A 19438-nucleotide genomic window follows, 5' to 3' on the forward strand; every position below is an offset into this window, starting at 1 on the left:
CAAATACTTATTTTCCACCCTGATTTACGAATAAATTCTTTACAAATCCTACCATGTGAATTCATGGATTTTGTTTTCACATTCTGTCTCTCACAGTTGAAGTGTACCTCTGGTGCAAATTACTGACCTCTGTCATCATTTTAAGTGGGGGAACTTGCACAATCGGTGGCTGACTAAATACTTTTTTGCCCCACTGTATATATATATATATATATATATATATATATATATATATAAATAATATAAAAATAAAATAGTAATAGTAATAAAATAATAAAAAACAGAAATATAAAAGTTTGAGGGAAAATAACACCAGAATAAATGGAAATATGCAAAATCTGCGTCATTTAGCTGTTATGCAATTATATGACCTATATTCGTTTTTTCTCCAAATAGTTTTCATTTAATCTGTTATGCTCCTCCCCATTCAAACACAGGTTTCTGTCCTGTACCTTCTGACCGGGGTTGATATGTGCGTTGACATTTTTGAGCACAGGCTTCAGTGTGGCGTCATAACGAACGCTCAGATTCTGTATCTTGATCTCTCCCTGTCGGGGCCAGCCGTCAGGAACCTGAGACACAGCTGAGACACACAAGAAAACATCATGACTTTCAATTTGATCTTTTTTCCATCCGAGAAGCAAAAACCTTGAGTGAATCCGCCTTACAGCATATATTCTCCTTCAATTTGTGACCAAAATGCAAAACTTTCCCATATTTTATGGATAAGAAACAGACGCATTGCATACTGCACAGGCACACACTTCATAGCGCATGTATGATCAATTATTAGGGGATATAAAAGACATTAGCAGAGTGCGAGAGGGATAAAGATCCATTTCTCGTGAGCATTATGACAGCCTTCTTGAACTGACAGTGATGAATGTAGAGTTAATTTCAGGCTTCTTCACTCAAGAAGAAATCCCAACACGTTTCAGGTAAGACGTTAGACATGATTTCTCTGAGCGCCTGCTGAATCAGTAAGAGAAAGTTTAATTTGAGGCGGCAGAGTGCACTCACTGAGCAGTCCTTCGTAATTCTCTGGTTCAGTTTCGAGCAGGCCGTTAATCCTCTTGACTGAGCCAAGCTGTACTTCCATGTCTGCCAAGTTACGCACCATCCAGTTCATGTAGTTGGACACCTAATACGAGAAGGGAGGAGGGAGGAGATCAGCTGAGTAAATGTCACCACACAGACATGCAGTCCTTTCGGTGTGGACATTGTTGTTGTTGTTTTCACCCAGATACAACTCGAATATCCTCAGTGACTGTCACGATGACATTTCTATACGGGCTTTTTCAGAAACACAGAAATAAAACTTGAAATAAAAACATTTTGTTCCCAATTTACCTGAAATTGCTGCATTTTTACAGCAAAAATATACCAAAAAAAGAAACAAATTGACACAAAAATCAACTTTTTCTACCTTTTAGCATCCACAACCTTTATTGTGTTTTCATCTCAATGCCATGAAAAAACTAAACAGAACTTTAAGGCCAAAATCCCTGCATAAAACATTTTTCTTAAGTTGTATCTTCTAGTTTCTGAAAATGTGCTCATTTAATATGAAGTAAAACCACATCCTAACGTTAAACGGGCTGCCAGTGACCTGGTAAATGTTGAAAGGATAAGATAGTGTGGAAGTATTTTAATAAAATATCTACAATCCAATTATTTATTTTATTTCCAATGAGAAGATGCATTTAGGCACATTTTTCCTTCACACTTAAAGTCACAGTGTTATTTTACATACAGTGTTGGGGAGTAACGGAATACATGTACCGCCGTTACGTATTTAAAATACAAAATATGAGTAACTGTATTCCGTTACAGTTACCGTTTAAAAAGGTGGTATTTAGAATACAGTTACTTTGTTGAAATAAATGGATTACACGGCGGTACTTCCCTGTTTCATATTGTGGCGGGTCAGGCCTGTTTGGGTTTTGTTTGACAGCTACGTTCTGTTGTTCTTGTTCCAGGCGGCAGCGTTACGGTTGCCATGGTTACAGGGTGACGCTCTCTCTCTGCGTGTTTCCTGGGTGAGAGAGGCCTTTTTGTTGTTGTTGTGCTAAGCTAATAGGCAGAATGCTACAGGTATAGCTCTAAAGAATGTAGCATCATAGGCAGTGTAGTCCGTGCTGCAGGGAGAATGGACTGCCATACATGTTATGTGTCTGTGAGCGAGGGAGGGAGAAAAAGGAAAAGTACAAGCTGTCATCCAGCAAAAACAGGAGCTGGAAGCATGTAAATATAATAATAACCACTGCAGCCAAGAAGAGTGCCTGACGAGCCCAGTTGTAAGTAAGCTATTAAGACTCGACTGTACACCGTGTTCGTGTTTTCCTCCAAAAACAATAAGTTCCGTTGGAGCAGCCTTTCAACGCCTCTCTCTGTCTCTCGCTAGCAAAGTTGACCCAGACAACAAAGTAAAGCTATTTTTCGGCTACGAGCCCGACACAGAACCCACTGTATTAGTCAGAGGTCCCTTTACTACGGTTCGGAGCCGCGGACCTTCAGTAACAGTAATAAATCACAGCAATAGTACATTCATGTAGTTGTAAACAGCATGATAATATATTAAGTAATCCAAAGTAACGTAACGGAATACGTTACAGAATACATTTTGGGGCATGTATTCTGTAATCTGTAATGGAATACATTTTAAAAGTAACCTTCCCAACACTGTTTACATAACAGGACAAAATGAAAATCATCTGGGCTTTACCAGGTGTTCAAATTAGGTAAATGCAATCTAACGAACAACAAAGCATAGCATATTACATCATGTCATTATTTATTTGACAAAAATCCAGCGCGTGGAAAAATCAAGTAACTCTTACTGCTTCAATGAGAATTAATAGTGTAAGTAGTAGCCAGGTACTGCTAATCAACTGTGCTTTATTAACTGATCATCAGTGAGTGTGACCACCTCTGTAAAAGCAGGAGATTTGGTCGGTTTGGTGGTTTGGAGCTTTCAGTTGTGTGCTAACAGAATGCCAAGCAGCTGAAAGCATCAGCAATGATTTTAGAGAAACTGCCCGTCACTCTGGGAAGTGTTATACGGCCATTTCCAAGCAATCTGAAACCTGAAGTGAAAAAGATTATTCACATGTGGAAAACATTCAACACAACTGCCAATCTTCCCAGATGGCCAGTCTGAGCAAATTCACCCCAAGGTCTCAGTTAGTAATTTAAATGTTAAAGTTCGACAGTACGGTTAGAAAAGTGTTGAACGAGACTGGCACAGCAGCACAGCTTAGGTTTGCAAAGTTACATGCAAATAAACAATGAAACTTATATTTTGGACAGACAAGACCAAAGTTCTATTTTCTACTCTATTTGAGGCCTCAGAGTGCTTTATTCGACATCATACATTCACACAAGCACTTTTTTCCACACCTAAGTGCCTTCATTAAACATTCACACTGCAATGAACGTGACAGAGGCCAACTTGGGGTTCAGTATCTTGCCCAAGGACACTTTGCTATGCAGACTGAAGCAGCCAGCGATCAAACCACCAACCTTTCAATTAACTCTACCTGCTGAATTGCAGCCACCATTTGTTCGGCCATAACGCACGGCACCACATTTGTTCAAAATCAAACACAGTACATCACCTCATGGGGTGATGATTGGATCTTGGCAGCTCACAGTCACTGAGTCAACCAAGAACTCCTCTTTATACCAAAGTATTCAAGAGTCAAATGTGAGGCAAGCTGTCTAACAACTAAAGCTTTACCAAAACTGGATCACGCAACAGGACAGAATGGCTGAAAAAGAAAATAACCAAGGTGTTGCAGTGACCCAGTCCAGTCCACGTCTCAGAGAGAAACTTAAGAGAGCCGTGCATAAATGGGGAACTGAAGCAACATTGTAAAGAAGAGTGAGCCATGCGAGAGACTGATGAAGTCATACAGAAAAGATGAACCATAATGATTCATTATTATGGTGCAGTATGTCATGTGTTTTTGTTCATCTCAGGTTGTATGTACTCAATTTTAAAACCTGGTAAGGATCAGATTTCTTTTCACTGATGTGTACAAACTTGAGAAAGGACACATTTTCTTTCAACTTATTTTTATCTGTCTGCACTAAAACATGTAAGAATCAGTAGAAACAAACGAAAGAAATTGTTACAAAAATAAATTAACTACAAATGAAACACATTGGTCAAGTAATGAAAGTGTTCTTTATACTACTAGTGCTGCGGGAGGTTTTTGCAACATTGAGCTTAAACCTGTAAATACCTTAACAGCTAAACAGTTAAACACACACACTCTCACCATGAGTGCGTATGTCAGACCGAGCCCCACCAGCCCGGGGGACAGCTGGTTGTAGAGCGAATTGGTGATGGAGGCTACCGCCGCCACCAACACCACACAGGCGCCGATGTACTCCTGCAGAGACAGACAAAGTCAACATCACAGCGAGAAGTTAACGCTTCACTTAATAACTGAAGGAGGTAAATAACGGTTAAAGAGATCCATTATTGTAGATCGGTTTATTGTTAACAGACATGAGAGTGGGGACGTGTTCTTGTTTGCATTCATCAACATTTCAAAGGCTGCTGTGAAACACAAGGAGCCGAATGAACTGTCAATACATAAAACATGACATGTAGACAGCATTTCAAGCTAATACGAGAATGAAGAATTCAGTGTTTTATAGACCCCAACAGAGGGAGCAGTTACCCAGCAACATCAACATAAATGTGAAGCAGATATCTGACAAACAGTGAAGCAGAACTGATGTGAATTTTAAAGGAGGGCGCAGCAGACGGATCATTACCATGCGGACTTCCAGCCAACGGTTGGCTGCTGTGAGGAAGAGAGAGGCGATGTTGTTGGCATCGGTGAACTGTAGTAACCTCTGTCTGAACCTGGGCTCATACCTGCCAACAGAAGGGGTTTCATTCATTCATTTGTTATTTCACTGCATCACGGACTGCGTTACATCTACGTCTAAGAGAAGCACCGTATGCTATTTCTCACAGCGCTTTATCTTTTAGGAATATAATGACATTTTAGTGACAGAAATACAACTAATGGCTTTGGCTGTTTGGTATTTAAGGCTGAAATTTCTTTTGACATTTTCAGGTTCGGGAAAATGCCACATATGTAAGGATATTTCAATAAACGCTGCCTTTCCAAATGTGCAAAGATCTCAAGAATCTGAAAACAACTTCTACAGTACATAATTACTTAACCAACAGTCCACTCTAGTCCAGTCGTAAATGCTGAAGCTTTTGTGTGTCCCTGCTACGCAAGTAGCCTACAGCGTTCTGAAGCCCTTTTGAAAAACCTCGGCTATGGCTTTTTAAAAGTTCCCATTTTCACCGAGGATGTAAGCATGTGTTACCTGAGGGCTCGTATAGTGGTGAGACCTTCAACTGTCTCAGAGAAGTGGGAGAGTAAAGGGAGCTGTGTGCTGTCCTCCAACTGCTGCAGGTCCCTGACCAGAACATAGCAGAGACAACAAACGGGGAAATATCAGCTGAGCCACATTCAGATATTAGATTTTTGCATCCAAATCATAAATAAAAGGAATATTTATTTTGTCCCACTGGCTATATAGCAATGTGTCTGTAACTTCCCTCCATCTATCCCGTCAGACTCACCTGGAAGCCATCCGGAAGTATTTCTGAATAAAGTAGCAGGTGACAGCCAGCGGCAGAAGGGCGATGAGGAAAACGGGCGTGACGTAGGAGATGACACCCAAAGCGGACACGCATAGCAAGGTGGAGCGGGAGAGGCACTCGAGGGTGGTGGGAATGTGCTGATCGATTGTGTTGGTGTCAGTGGAAAATCTGTTTAGGATGCTGCCGAGAGGAGTGGTCTCAAAGAGCCTGAAGAGAAGAAAGAGAGTAAAATCCCCTGTACTTTATCATCAAAATGACCAGATTACTCTCAGAAATACTGCCGGCTTATCAAAAATGCTTCCGCTGGAGCTCTAACAAGGACTAGAAAGAGATGAGCGTTTCTTCATTGGCTCTCTGTTAAATCCATAGTTGAATTTAAAATCCTTCTCACATACCTCACATACGAAGACCTGAGCTCCATCATATCTTAAAGAGTATCAAATTATCCCAAATAGAGCACTTGGCTCCCTTAGAGGTGTCTGTGCTTTTAATATTAGACTTAAAAGCTTTTCTTTTTGATAAAGCGTATAGGCAGGCCTGGATCAGGTGACTCTTAACCATTTGTTATGTTGTTATAGGCTCAGGCTGCTGGGGGACTTCCCATGATGCACTGAGCATTCTCCATTCGGCTCTTTTCCACTCTCCATGCAGTTCTGTGCTTCTACTGCATGTCATTAACTTTGTGTTTTCACCTGTGGGCTTTCTCCCACCTCTTTCCGCTCACCCCCAACCACCTGGGGTCTCTTCCTCTGATACGGGACCTTGCTCGGGGATCCTTTCTATCATCTTGTTAAGTCTGAACCTTACAACGTAAAGTGCCTTGACATGACTGATTTAATCTCATAAGGTTATTTTCAAAGATCAGAATTATACAATAAAATAAAATAAGATTCAATATTTAAAAATATTTCCACTTTATAACTCAAAAATTTATGTTATTTTCTCATATTTGAGTTATTTTCAGAAGCTTGATTTAGTAAGTTAAAAATTTAACATGCCAAATTTTGAGCCAATAATCCGAAACGTTGACTTACAGATGGAAATAGATTTTGTCCAGAGTTGTTTGGCTCAGTTACTGCACATAATGTCCTCTTTGTATATATTTACTTACTGTATATAATGTTTTCTCTCTTTTTGCACAGTCGAGGAGCGTATCAGGACACATTTCACTGCGTGTTGTACTTGTATAACTATGCACGTGGCAAATACAAGATCTTGAATCTTGAGTTTACATTCATTCATGTGAATTCTGCACAGTATGTTAATGCAGCTTTATGTGTATACACAGTGCTTTCCAATGTGTCTTGAGGCAGGTGATGTCTCCTGGGTTTTGCATGAGGAAAGCAGATGGTGCTCAGAGTAATGAGGCAAAAAACCTTTTAACTGTGTTTTCTCTTATATCATCAGCAAACACACATCTTTCTCCGTCTGCTCGTTTTCACACATCATGAGGCATGCACACACGCACGCACGTGCACACAGACAAACACACAAACGCGCTGAGCGTCGCACCTCATGGGGGCCAGGATGATCTTGTTGAGCAGGTTGTGGTGGAGCTCTTTGGCCACTTTGTGACCGGTCCACTCCACAGCCACGGAGGTGGCGAGACAGAGGACGATGCCCAGGCAGCAGAGCACACTGAACACAGACAGATACCAGGAGTGGCTGAAGCCACAGTCCTATAACACACACACACACAGAGGGGGTTATAAAAGGCATGAGCACATTGCTATGTGTTGTTTGAGAAAGAAGAGTCTGTCGTCCTACTTACTTTGTTGTAATTACAAACACAATTAAACATCGAAGCTGGTTAAAAATCAGCTGTCTAGGACAAAAGCCAGTGAGAGTTTCCAAGCTAAGCTGGTAATATTTGAACAGAAAAAGAGAAATAAAAGGGCCGGGGAACTATTTTCTTCTTCCTTTTGCTTCCAATCTAATTATTCTCTTCACCCTGGATCCAAATTTTATGTGATAACTTTTGATCATAATACTAAGAAATATTTATCTTCATTTTTATTCTCACATATTACTAATTGAAATTTCTTCAATTTCACACAGTTCGCTAAAGAAATAGCTACATTTATTTTATAAAAATAGAGCTAATATAAAGATCCAAACCATTTACTAATGACAGAGTTATAAAAGCTCTAGCACCAAACATTAAAATGTAAATGACAGCAAACATATAAAAACAAGCTTCAGGGCGTAATCGTGAGGATTTTATGGTTATAATGGTTTCCACGCAGTCCTGATTGATTAGATCTCGTAAGTCAGCTGATCACAAAGCAAACTGAACTGATGATTATGCTGCATGCTTTAGCCATGCTTCACTTGGCTAAAACCTGTGATTTGTACGTAACCTGCTCTCCCCGCTGAGTCACACTGATCTAAATTTAAACAAAAGCCAGGAAGCATAATCCAAAAGCAGGTCTGGCACCTCAAACTGATGGGTCTTTAAAAATAGATAATTCCAAAAAAGCTGGGAAGGTGTGCAAAGTGTAATTAAAAACACATCACATTAGAACATAGAAATGATATAAAATGATAAGATTTACTATTTGAAGGAGAAAAAAAGGTCATTTTTTAAATTTGATGTCATCAGCACCTCTCAGAATATATATTTGGTATTTTAGACTCATTACAGTCTCAGATATTAATGTTAGCTGATGCTTATTTTTATATACAGTGAAAAAGTTGCAGGTATACGGAGCCCCGCAGGGGACATGGGAGAAAAAAAAATTAAGACGGACTTTTGCGAGATCTCGCAAAAGTTTTAGCCGCATTCTTCGGAGGCCGCCAGCTCGAAGCCGACCGGGAGGTTGAGGCACGATGTGCCGGGAAAGCGGTGTTCATCCCGGCTGTAGTAGGTCTCGACCTCCCGTTAGCTTCGAGCTAGTGGGTGTCAGATCTCCGAAAACGTCGGAGCACTTTTGCAAATATGTGATGTCTTGTAAACCGAGCAGGTATCTGACGTTTACACAACTACATTCACGCCTCAAAATATCTTAAAAGTGTATTTTGTGACCCAGAAAGAGTAATATTACAACTAGCGAGATCTCGCAAAAGTTTTGCGAGATCCCGAGTTTTTTTTCGAGATCCCGAGTTAGTTTTGCGAGATCTCGCAAAAGTCCGTCTTCATTTTTTTTTCTCCCATGTCCCCTGCGGGGCTCCGTACAGGTAGGACTTCTAAAAGAAGAGAAAAATATATCAGAGATATCACTGGAAAAAAAAGACCCTATAGCTGCTCATCACACAGCCCAGTTGCCACTTGTGACATGAAGCATTTCCACTATCTAATCCTCTCACTGCTCAATTACTTCCTCTCTCTAGAAGGAGAGAAGCAGTGTGGCATTTATGTGAAGAGGCCGAGTGCGTTTGTCAGAACAGGACTTCTGAGAGTCCCCTCGTGGATTAGTCTGTAGCACAGCGCAGATTAGATAAAGCTGGCAACGACGCACTAAAGTTCATCCAGACAAGTTGTGATCAGCATTCAAGTGACAATTTATTATCAGTGCTTGGACATGCAGTGGATGTTTGTGGGTGAGAGAAAAAGACAGACGGCTGCTGCTTATACTCAGCAGGACACGGTGCCTTTTATGCAGTCTGTCGACGGCCTTCACGTGACCTGGCATTTCACACATGCACACAAATATAGATATACAGCAACTACTGATGACAGTGTTGCTTTACTGGTCCTGAAACACAATCCTTTGTTAACAGCCCGTGCGACTTCTTGAATGTGGATGACGTAGGTTAACTCTTCCTCTGCTTACTCCGAGTGTTTTTTTATGTACAGTTAGTGTGTGAAGGCTACTGACCATTTTGGTTAAGCGGTAACTAAAACAGTCAAGTAGTAAGTAGAAAAAGGGTGTAGGAAATGCTTTATATGTCTGTGAAGGTTCTCAGTCATCCAGGTCATCGTAGTCTAAGGAGCTTGCAAAGGAAAGCGTCTGGACTTCTTTAAGTTGCTTGAAGTTGCTTGAAGACGTTTCACCTCTCATCCGAGAAGCTTCTTCAGTTCTAAGGTCAAATGGTGGGTTTCACAATGAGCTCACCCGAAACTCTGGCTGATTGGGACCCACACCCAGTTTCACACCTTGGCTCAGGCGAATAGAGGATCATCAGGGGGTCCTTTTGTCCCTCTGTGGGGGGATACTCCCACTAGGTTTATATCTGGGACTCTCCACCATTTGACCTTAGAACTGAAGAAGCTTCTCAGATGAGAGGTGAAACGTTTTCAAGCAACTTAAAGAAGTCCAGACGCTTTTCTTTGCAAGCTCCTTTGACCCGAAATGCTTTATAGGTGCTAAATCATTCTACAATCACCTGGTGTGGACAGGAGTGCAGCTTTTACCCACTCAGATTTATGACTCAGTTACTGAGAGTTTAAATTTCTTCATAAATTGCAGCCCTGCAGCTGGCATTCACGTCAGACCTCACACATGCTTTAACTCGAACATTTTCCATTTGGAAACTGACTTCTATAAATACGTTAGTTCAGCTTTAATATGCAGATGAGGCCGAGCTGCAGTCTCTTCAGGGTGTGTTGGTGTTGGTCTGGATCTGCGTGTGTTTGTGTTGTAGCTCAGCTCTGCTTAAGTGAGAATTAGTGAGAATATTATGTAATTCACGCTGGCCGACAATCACTTCCTGTTTTAGATAAACTATTTGCATCTAATGCAGTCTGTCTTTTTTGAAGCTTATCAATTATTCATTTAACATTAGCTGATATTTACCTCTTACAGAAAAGCATGTTTGGATTATAAGTCAAATGATACCAAACATTTTATACAATAATTTAAATTGGTGTCGTTTGTTTTCATCCCACTAGATGGATCTTTTAAAAAAATTACCCGCTGATTGTATTAAAGCTCAAATAATGTTTAAAAAGGCAGAAAATACTTTATGGCTCTAAAATATCTCAAGAGAAGCAGAAACAAAGAGCTAAGTGTCTAAATCAAAAGCTGAGCGGCGCATCCTCTCACGTTTTCGATGGTACAGTTGTGAGCTGAGGCGTCTGTCTTGGCTGCGATGACATGTGACGTCCAGTGGGCCAGCCAGTAGTCAATGGCCACCATGAGGGAGTGTTTGAGGAGCTGCGACAGGAGGAGCAGGCTGAGCAGGAGGAGCCCTGCAGAGGACAGGTAGGTGCCACAGGAGCGCCAGGGGATGGTAGCTCTCTGGCGCATTACCTGCGACAGGTTGTCATCATCTTCACTCTCCACAGATTCCTCTGGGGTTGAAACAGAGATGAAGTGCAGTGTTAAAGGTTTCGTTTTTGGCCAATTGTGAGATGTAATCAGGCCGAGTTATCTATTTTGCAAGGACTGCTTCCATCGTCACATTTTTTTAATCTTATGTAAATTTGCTTATTTCTGTCTAAAACGCCCTGCTCTGCTACAACTCACAGCTCAGACGCTCAGGACATTTCTTTCTCTCCTTCTACCCTTCTTCTTAAATATTTCATCACCTTCACTTTTTCTCGCTTTCCTCTTTCTTTTTCTGACATATTGCTCAACATTTCTCCTCCTGCGCCAGTCTGACAATCCACGACTAGCACAGGAAAGGAGAGAAGTGAAGAAATAATAGACGGAGGTCCAAAGGAGAGGTGAAGGTGCGCTAGAGACTACAGATGCTACTCCACAAAGACAAGCAGTCGTTCATTCCCATGAATGGCATGTTTTTCAGGAGCACCAGCGTGACAACCACACACTGACTCGGGGGGTGAAGAGATAATGTAACGACCTCCAACCTTTTTCCCACCTCGGATTTAAATTTGTCACATTATATCAAGCAGCAAGCTTTGGAGCATGAGGCTGCATGTGGGTGTCTGAGAGGCTCAGACAAGCTGGAGGTGGAGAGGAAGCAAGAGGAAAAGGGAGGAAAAGATGAGGAAATAATGAGTGGCAGGCCTAAAGAAACAACTTCTACTCTCAACTACAGTCATGCTCACACTAAGTAAGCCTTCAAGAGCAAGAGAGACAAATGTTTGGGACGGGGAAAGAGCAGGAAAATGGATGATGAGATTCTAAAACAGACAAGCAAACACATCCGTTAGCTAGCAGCGCTACAATGCCACAAACGTCTTTTTCTGTTTCAACCTTTTTTTTCCAAACCATGCTTTCTGGCCACACCTGCTCGATCGAACATGAGGGTAGCTGGAGCCATCACACAAGTCCACCCCGGGGTGCCACCATCACACGGGAGACAACACAGAACAAAGATAAAGAGTACAGCAAGCACACCTTAGCGCTTTTCAACTGCAGGTGCTCGTTCAACAGCAAACACACACACAGATAAAGGATCAGATTCAATGGTTAATCACAGCAGGAGGCGGTGGGAAATAACATGGCGACGTATCCAGTTGCTGAAAAGGTCAAAAGAGGAACGAAAAGACAAAAAGACCAAACCAAGATAAGAGTAATGTTTGCACTGCAGAGACAGGAAGGAATCAAATACAGGGAACTATGAGTCATTCAAATAACTGCAGACATTACACAAGATGTTAAGATTAAAATAAGCTGAATAAGCTTAAGCTCTCAGCAGGAGAAGGGGAATTGTCATCCTGCATCTATCATTAAGGGAAACATAAGCATTAAATCAGGCTGAGAAGCGCCCACACCAGTCATGCACATTCCAGCTGCTGTCATCGTGTCCTCTCACCTTCCTCATCCTCTTCAGTCCTGGCGGCCTCTCTCGAATACATGGCCCTCCGCAGGTTTTTTCTCTCTAGGTCTGTCATACTCTCTGCCACAGTTTCCTGAAGGAGAGATCAACAATGAATTGATTTCAGCATAAAAACACCCAGGTAATCTAACTTTCATCCCAGACAGAGACGGCGTGTCTGTCTCACCTGGATCTACAAAAGAAAGTGTTCAAATTACACAAATTAAAGATTCTTGGCGCTGATTAAAAGTTAACATTTTGCTTTTGCAGTCATTAATCACCTTCTCAAACTCCTGATCCTGTCTGTTCATGAGGGTTTTCCACTGCTCAAAGAGTTCAGGTTCAGAGTTTTGGATGTCCTTCAGAGTCCCCTCAGTCTGGATGGTGCCATCTTTCATGGCAATAATCTAATAATAACCACACGCACAAAAAAAGACAGAAAAAATATGATCTGTATTTAGCTGAGACTTGCAATCAATCTCTATTTGCTTTGGGATCTTTGAGAGATAAAGTGCGTCATAAATGAGATAATAAAATGTCTTTATCGTCCATTATATACCAGCCATCCCAGACGGACAGTCTTATTAACTATTAAGCAGTTCTTACCCAATCTGCATGTGGTAAATATTGCAGTTTGTGTGTGACCAGCACCACGGTCCTCTTCTCTTCTCTCAGGAGCTTCAGGATGCCATCCTGCATCAGATGGTCACTCAGGTGGATGTCCAAAGCAGAAAATGGGTCATCCTACATATGTTGAGAAGTTCAGAGGAAAACAAACCAATACATCTCCTGAAAACATGATTCAGATGGTGAATATACACACATATATGCCCACTGTTAAGTTGTTGCTAGGCCAACATCATAGTTATGTTATATATAATTAAGTTTTTGAGTAAACGTGAGAAGTTATTATGTAATGAAATGAAAATGACAGAATGCTTTCATAAGGTGTTGTAGGCAGATAAAGAAAAAAACAAAACAGCTTATTTTAGGCTGTTGTTAGCTGGTTGCTAGGTAACCTGATGGCATCGTCATGCAAAACACAAGTTTTGTGAATATAAATTAGATGTTACTGTAAGGATGTGATCACAAGGTGTTATAGATGCATACATACGATAAATGGGTGATTTTAGCCCATTGCTAGGCAACATGAAGATTTCATAACATATATATGATGTAGATGAGAACCTTCAGGGGCCTAAGATGTATCTGTGTGCTAAGTGTACTCAGCTCCTGACCATGTAGGAGGAGTTAGCAGACAAAGAATTAAACAGAGACATATTTTGTGTATTATAGTAAGAGTCTTGTCTTTTAACTCCATATCTTGGGTATTGTGGGCGTTGTGAAGTGTAGGATGTGTTACAGTACAATATTTAATATTAATTTAAATATTAATTCAAAAGTGCTGAGCAGGGTGGCTGTGGATCAGGGTATCGGGTAAGTTATCCACAAGCTAAAAGGTCAAAGTGTCCTTGAACAAGATACTGAACACTACATTTCCCCCCAGTCATCCAGCAGAGTGTGAGCACACAGAAAGTCATTGGGGTGTTTCTCCTGTTTCTTCCACTTCTATTTGTTTTAATATTTGAAGGATTAATTGAGGAGATTTTGAGATTTATGTCATATAAAGCTATTACTATTTAATGGCAGGGAATGTTTTTTAAATCTTCTGCTCTGGGCTTCTTAGAGTGTGTAGCTATTTATGTCACACAGGGAGGCATCAGAAAGAGAATCACAAGCACCGTCAGGTCAGAAACAGTTTCTCATTGAATACTGATAAATCACAGGTGCAGCCTGAGAAGCCATCCGTTTAATCTGTTCAGTTATTTCTGTGCAGTCTCACCAGAAAGACAACGTTGGTCTGCTGGTACATGGCTCTGGCCACGCTGATTCGCTGTTTCTGTCCACCTGATAGGATGATGCCCTGCATCGGAGGACAGCAAAATGTTATCTCACAGAGGCTTCAACACAAAGATGAATTAACAATACCCAGAAATACGTGCGGCTCTTTTCCTTAGAGGAGCAAAGGAGACTAGGGTTTATTTCCTGCATTACTGGTGCATGAAGAAATCCAACATGACAGCGCTCTAGATGAACAGGGTCAGTCTAGTTTCCTGATACGCAAACATCAAAATCTTGCTACACAGTAACGATGACAAATGATTCTGCGATATAACGAGCCACAGTGGGAGCTACAGACAGACAGAAACTCATAAATGTTACTGTGATACTGACCCGTTCCCCGATCTCTGTCTGGTCCCCCTGTGGAAGAATGTCAATGTCAGGCTGAAGCGAGCAGGCCTCGATGACAGCTTTGTATCTGCCGAGCAGAAACAGAGACAGAATACAGATGAGGGCAGAGAGCAGCTGCTAATACCAGCCAGAGGGAAACTACAGCCCTGCTCATTATTATCTCTTGGGCCATTGATTCACATTCACATACATAAGATAAGATAAAACTTTATTAATCCCTCGGGTGGGTTCCTCTGGGAAATTTGGTTTCCAAAAGCACAGCACCGACAGACGTTACAGAGCGTGAGCAGAATATTATATATATACACACACATATATAAATATAAAGACATATATAAATAAAATACACAAAGGGGATAAATAGAATAAATAGGAATAAAAAAAATACAAGTGAATTGCACATTTAAAGTATTGAGGTCTATTGCACCGTTGACTATTAACAAAAGTATTGCACAGTGAAGTGAAGAGGCACTACAGCTTAGTTGTTCCCCCCTCCTTTGTCCTCCTGTTTCTCCTCCCTCTCCCCTCCAGAGAGGAGTTAAACAGTCTGATGGCGTGTGGGACAAAGGAGTTTTTAAGTCTGTTGGTTCTTGTCTTTGGGAGAAGCAACCTGTCACTGAACAGACTCCTCTGGTTGTTTATGGCCGTGTGCAGAGGATGCCCAGCATTGTCCATAATGTCCAGCAGTTTCTTTAGTGTCCTTTTCTCTGCCACTGACACCAGAGTGTCCAGCTTCATGCCGACCACAGAGCCAGCCTTCCTGATCAGTTTCTCCAGCCTGGATGAGTCCTTCTTTGCTGTGCTGCTCCCCCAGCACACCACAGCATAGAAAAGTACTCCAGCAACCACCGACTGGTAAAACATCCTCAGGAGCTTCCTGCAGATGTTAAAAGACCTCAGCCTCCTGAGGAAGTACAGTCGGCTTTGGGCTTTTTTATACAGGTGCTCTGTGTTGCATGACCAGTCCAGTTTGTTGTCCACCACCACATGTAACCCATGGGACTGCGTTATGTATGCATAACAAAGTCCATGAAAGAGAGTGGAGGAAACTGAAAATAGCAGCTTCTCTGGTTCATCTTAAAAGGTTTTACCCTAAAGGGTTCAATCAGAGACGCTTCAACGCCACAAAGACTAAAGAGGCGATTCAAGAATTTCTTTACTGTCTATTTAAGATAACCCACACAGTGTAAAACGTAAGCCACACATAGTTTGACATGACAGTTTGTCAGTCACTCAGCTACTGAAATAACAAGAAGGTTATGACCTAAAAATATTGTCATTGTCCAGAAAACACCAAAAAACTCTCCTCTAATATCTCTGGGAAGTTTAGTTAATGCACAGACTTTTTCCATAGTCTTTTTAAGGTAATATCATTAAAGAAGATGCTTAGATGTCTGCTTTTTAAATTAAAAACAAAACAGATTAGCTCATGGTTTATATTTGTGGATACACAGGCTTTTTCCAAATGCAGGAATTCAACTGTTTTGCAGCACAATGTTGAATCAAAGACTGAGTTTAGTGTTCGGGGTCTATGTCAGGGTGGAGAAATACATCCAAACTTATATATCAGCTAGGTAGGTGATAAAGTGTTCTGTTTATGTTTCTTTGGCATTTGCTAATAGCCATAGAATTGGAGCAGAGCTTTGGAGGAACTGCATCACTTGAACCAACTATTGCACAAACATAAGAAAATGCGATACAATAATGGACACAGCAGGTTACAACAGCCTCGATTAAACAGCTTGGAAATTCATGGAAAGACCTGCTGCAGCCCGGTGGTAATCCAGATTTGGATAAAACAGACAGCGCAGCAGGACAGCGGCGATAGAGCGAGACTGGAGATGCTTTATTGAACATCTCCACAGCAACAAAGCACAGTAGTCCATTAAACCTGTTTTATCAAAAAAAGTCCATTAGAGCCACAGAGACCCGAGACGATGCCATAAGTGCATTCGACCTTTGAGAAATACCATTTGTTGTGTGGATGAAAGTGGCATGTGTGTAAAGGAAATGCGTGTGTCTAGACTGTCCCTCCACAGGCGTTTCCAACAGCGAGCAAAACTGGAGACACGCTGCATCACAACACAAGAGGCACAAAGAACCACACATCTTCAGCAACAAAATATCCTGTCTTGAGGTGTTTCAGTGTCAAGGCTGCTTATGTGAAGAGTTCATAGCTGAACTATTGACTATTCACAGCCAATTTACTACAGTTGCTGGAGGGAGCAGAAGTGCTGTTGGCTCTAATTTGGCTAAACTGCTCGACTTGACTGAGAGTAGATCCCCTTCTTATAGTGAACAACTCTGGATGTTATTTTTAACATTGTTGTGATTGCAGGTGTCACAACAGCACAGTGACAACAACTTGAATTTCAGTAGCGCTCATGCACTGGTTACTTATGGTATGACATGTTCTGCACATCCACAGACACACAAAAAGGGAAACAAAGACAAAAATCATCTAGACAAGAGTGTGAAAACCACAAAGCTGCAAAAGTGCAAAAGTCTGTGCAGCCCAATCTGATTACTTTTTTCAAGTAACGAGTAAAGTAAGGGATTACTATTGCAAAAACGGTAATTAGATTACCGTTACTTTCCCGTAGGAACGCTGCGTTACTGCGTTACTAAAACCGTGATTTTTTTGCAAGAATGTCTCATGACAGTGAAGTAAGCGAGTGCAACGTTGGATCATATATCGAGTGCGGAGAGAGCATGAGCGTGCAGTGTTTAAAGCGTGGAAGTACTGACCTTACTTTGAGTTTGATTCTATAAAAAGTGACAAAAACATTAGTGTCCGTTGTGCGTGGGAAGAAAACTTCTTTTTACAGCGAAAAAAACCCATAAACAAGCACCGAGTGCACAACTACGTAATGGGAAATTCACAGAGAAACCCGCGGATTCTTCCACTGACCGCTGCGGCACACCTGCACCAGGGTAAACCTCCGCCTACGCCACTCCTGCTTTACAGGTGAAAATAGAGCATCAGGATCTCTAGTCTTTGACTTTATTTATTTTCTGCTGTGTTTTACTTGCATCTATTTGAAAGACTGAGTGTAAACACAAAAAATATTTTCTTTTATGTGCTGGAATGTGCAGAAAATAGGTTTAAATATTAAACTAATTTCTTCCAGTCAGAGAATGTTGCATATAATTAAATTTTTGCTTGATCCATAAAGTTAAAAGATTAAAACTGATAAAACAAGTTTTAAAAAGAGACTTTTCCATTTGATTACATTTTGTATGATGGATTATGCAGAAAAAGTAGAATTGGGCTGAAAGATCTATCGCTTTATCACCTATTCAGGTTGTAAATCGTGTTTTTAAAAAGTAACTAAGTAATTAATTACTTTTGAAAATAAGTAATCAGTAAAGTAACGGGATTACTTTTTGGGGGAAGTAATCAGTAATTAGTTACTGATTACTTTTTTCAAGTAACTTGACCAACACTGGTGCAGCCCCTCATTTCTTTGCAGGTGCCAGACTTCATAATAGTTCTTTAAAGTCTTTAAAGGTTTTTAAAGGTTATTCAAAGTTTATCTATGGGCATTCAACCACTTAATAATGACCTACGAATTATTCAAGCAAAAAAAGGCACCTAACTCAGGCAGGCAGTAGTGTTAGTAAGTAGTGTTGTGTCTATATGTAACAGAAAACTGTTCATGGTCCTGGCTTTTTATTTTGGACTCATGACTTGTTTCTTTTGGATTTAAGAGTTTATTTATTCATGTTCTTGTTCTAAATTATTTAGTCTCGAGGATAGTTCTTGCTCGTACGCCTGTTTCTAGTGTTTTGATTGACTGTATTAGTTCCCCTCCCTGTCCAGTCTGTCCTAGTCTCTTCTCTGTGTTTCATACCTCCTGTACAAAGTCATTGTCTGACTGTCTTCTGTCTCAGTGGTTGTCTGGTTTCCCTGTCTTGTCAAGTTATAAGTTATAGTCCTGGGCTCTGTGTTAGTTGCCTTCTGTTTTATTTTGACAGTCCTTGTCTTCTTGTTTTCTATGCGTCAGGTTCAGTCTTGCTTCTTCTGTCTGTCTTAGATTCTGTTTAGCTATGCTCCCTGGTGTGTCCACTCTGCCCTAATCTCCTCCCGTGTATATGTTGTCCGTGTCTCCCTTTGTTCTTTGTTGGGTCCTCCCTCGTGCTGCGTGAGCCTCCATCCCTCAGTTCCTACCCATTCCTACCCTGCTCTGTTACTGTGTTTGCTTTTGTTTTCTTCACCTTATTGCCAGCAAAATAAAAGCTGAGATTTCGAGTTTAATTCCGTTTGAGTCTAGCATTCTGGGTCCATTGTGTGCTTGCCACACTCCCTATCCTGTGACAAAAACTGTAGGGGTGCAACGATACACAAAATTCACGGTTCGGTTCGATACTTTGGTGTCAGGGTTCGATATTTTTTCGATACAAAAAAATGTTCATGGTTTTTTAATTTGTCATTTATTAAAATTATAAATATATATTTTAACTCAAAAGTACAGTTTTTAAATTTAATGTTGCTGAAACAACAAAGTAATAAAAAAAATAAATCTATCTGATTGAGAAATCACTCATCTGTGGAAAAGAGAGTTTATTACAGAGAAATGTCTCTTTCCAAAATAAAAGTTATACTATACGCTTCTTCTGGGCTATATTCTCAGCAGCATATTAAACATATCAGGTCCCCATAAGGAGAATCGTGTGCTAACGGCTGTCTAAATGACTCGGGTAAAGTTTGTAGCATGTGTGCTTGTTGTTTTTGTTTGCTTCCACTTGTCTTTGCACTAGGATGATGTCGGAGTAAATGTGCAGTCATATTCGTTGTGTTCCCACTAGTGCTGTCAGCGTTAATCTGAAATGACGTTAACGCCACAACACGGCAAATCTCCGTTAACGAGCTACCGCGGA

General features: G+C 40.9%; 1 protein-coding gene across 5 annotated transcripts in view; it reads right to left on the bottom strand.

Moving 5' to 3' along the window:
* abcc8 (ATP-binding cassette, sub-family C (CFTR/MRP), member 8) overlaps positions 1–19438 on the bottom strand; it is a 73333-nt gene that overhangs the window by 10274 nt on the left and 43621 nt on the right. For 4 of the 5 annotated variants that reach the window (XM_085166549.1, XM_085166548.1, XM_085166546.1 and 1 more), the window contains 13 exons: positions 14540–14624; positions 14148–14228; positions 12911–13048; positions 12586–12711; positions 12302–12398; positions 10624–10871; positions 7151–7317; positions 5618–5845; positions 5359–5451; positions 4789–4891; positions 4284–4397; positions 1021–1141; positions 453–583 (listed from right to left, as the gene is read on the bottom strand). In XM_085166549.1, the coding sequence (XP_085022675.1) occupies positions 453–583; positions 1021–1141; positions 4284–4397; positions 4789–4891; positions 5359–5451; positions 5618–5845; positions 7151–7317; positions 10624–10871; positions 12302–12398; positions 12586–12711; positions 12911–13048; positions 14148–14228; positions 14540–14624 (1732 nt within the window). Of the gene's footprint in view, positions 1–452; positions 584–1020; positions 1142–4283; positions 4398–4788; positions 4892–5358; positions 5452–5617; positions 5846–7150; positions 7318–10623; positions 10872–11772; positions 11834–12301; positions 12399–12585; positions 12712–12910; positions 13049–14147; positions 14229–14539; positions 14625–19438 lie in introns of all 5 variants that reach the window. The other variant, XM_085166550.1, reaches the window with a different exon arrangement.

Source organism: Neolamprologus multifasciatus, chromosome 7 (genome assembly GCF_963576455.1).
Source record: "Neolamprologus multifasciatus chromosome 7, fNeoMul1.2, whole genome shotgun sequence".
Classification (NCBI taxonomy): domain Eukaryota; kingdom Metazoa; phylum Chordata; class Actinopteri; order Cichliformes; family Cichlidae; genus Neolamprologus; species Neolamprologus multifasciatus.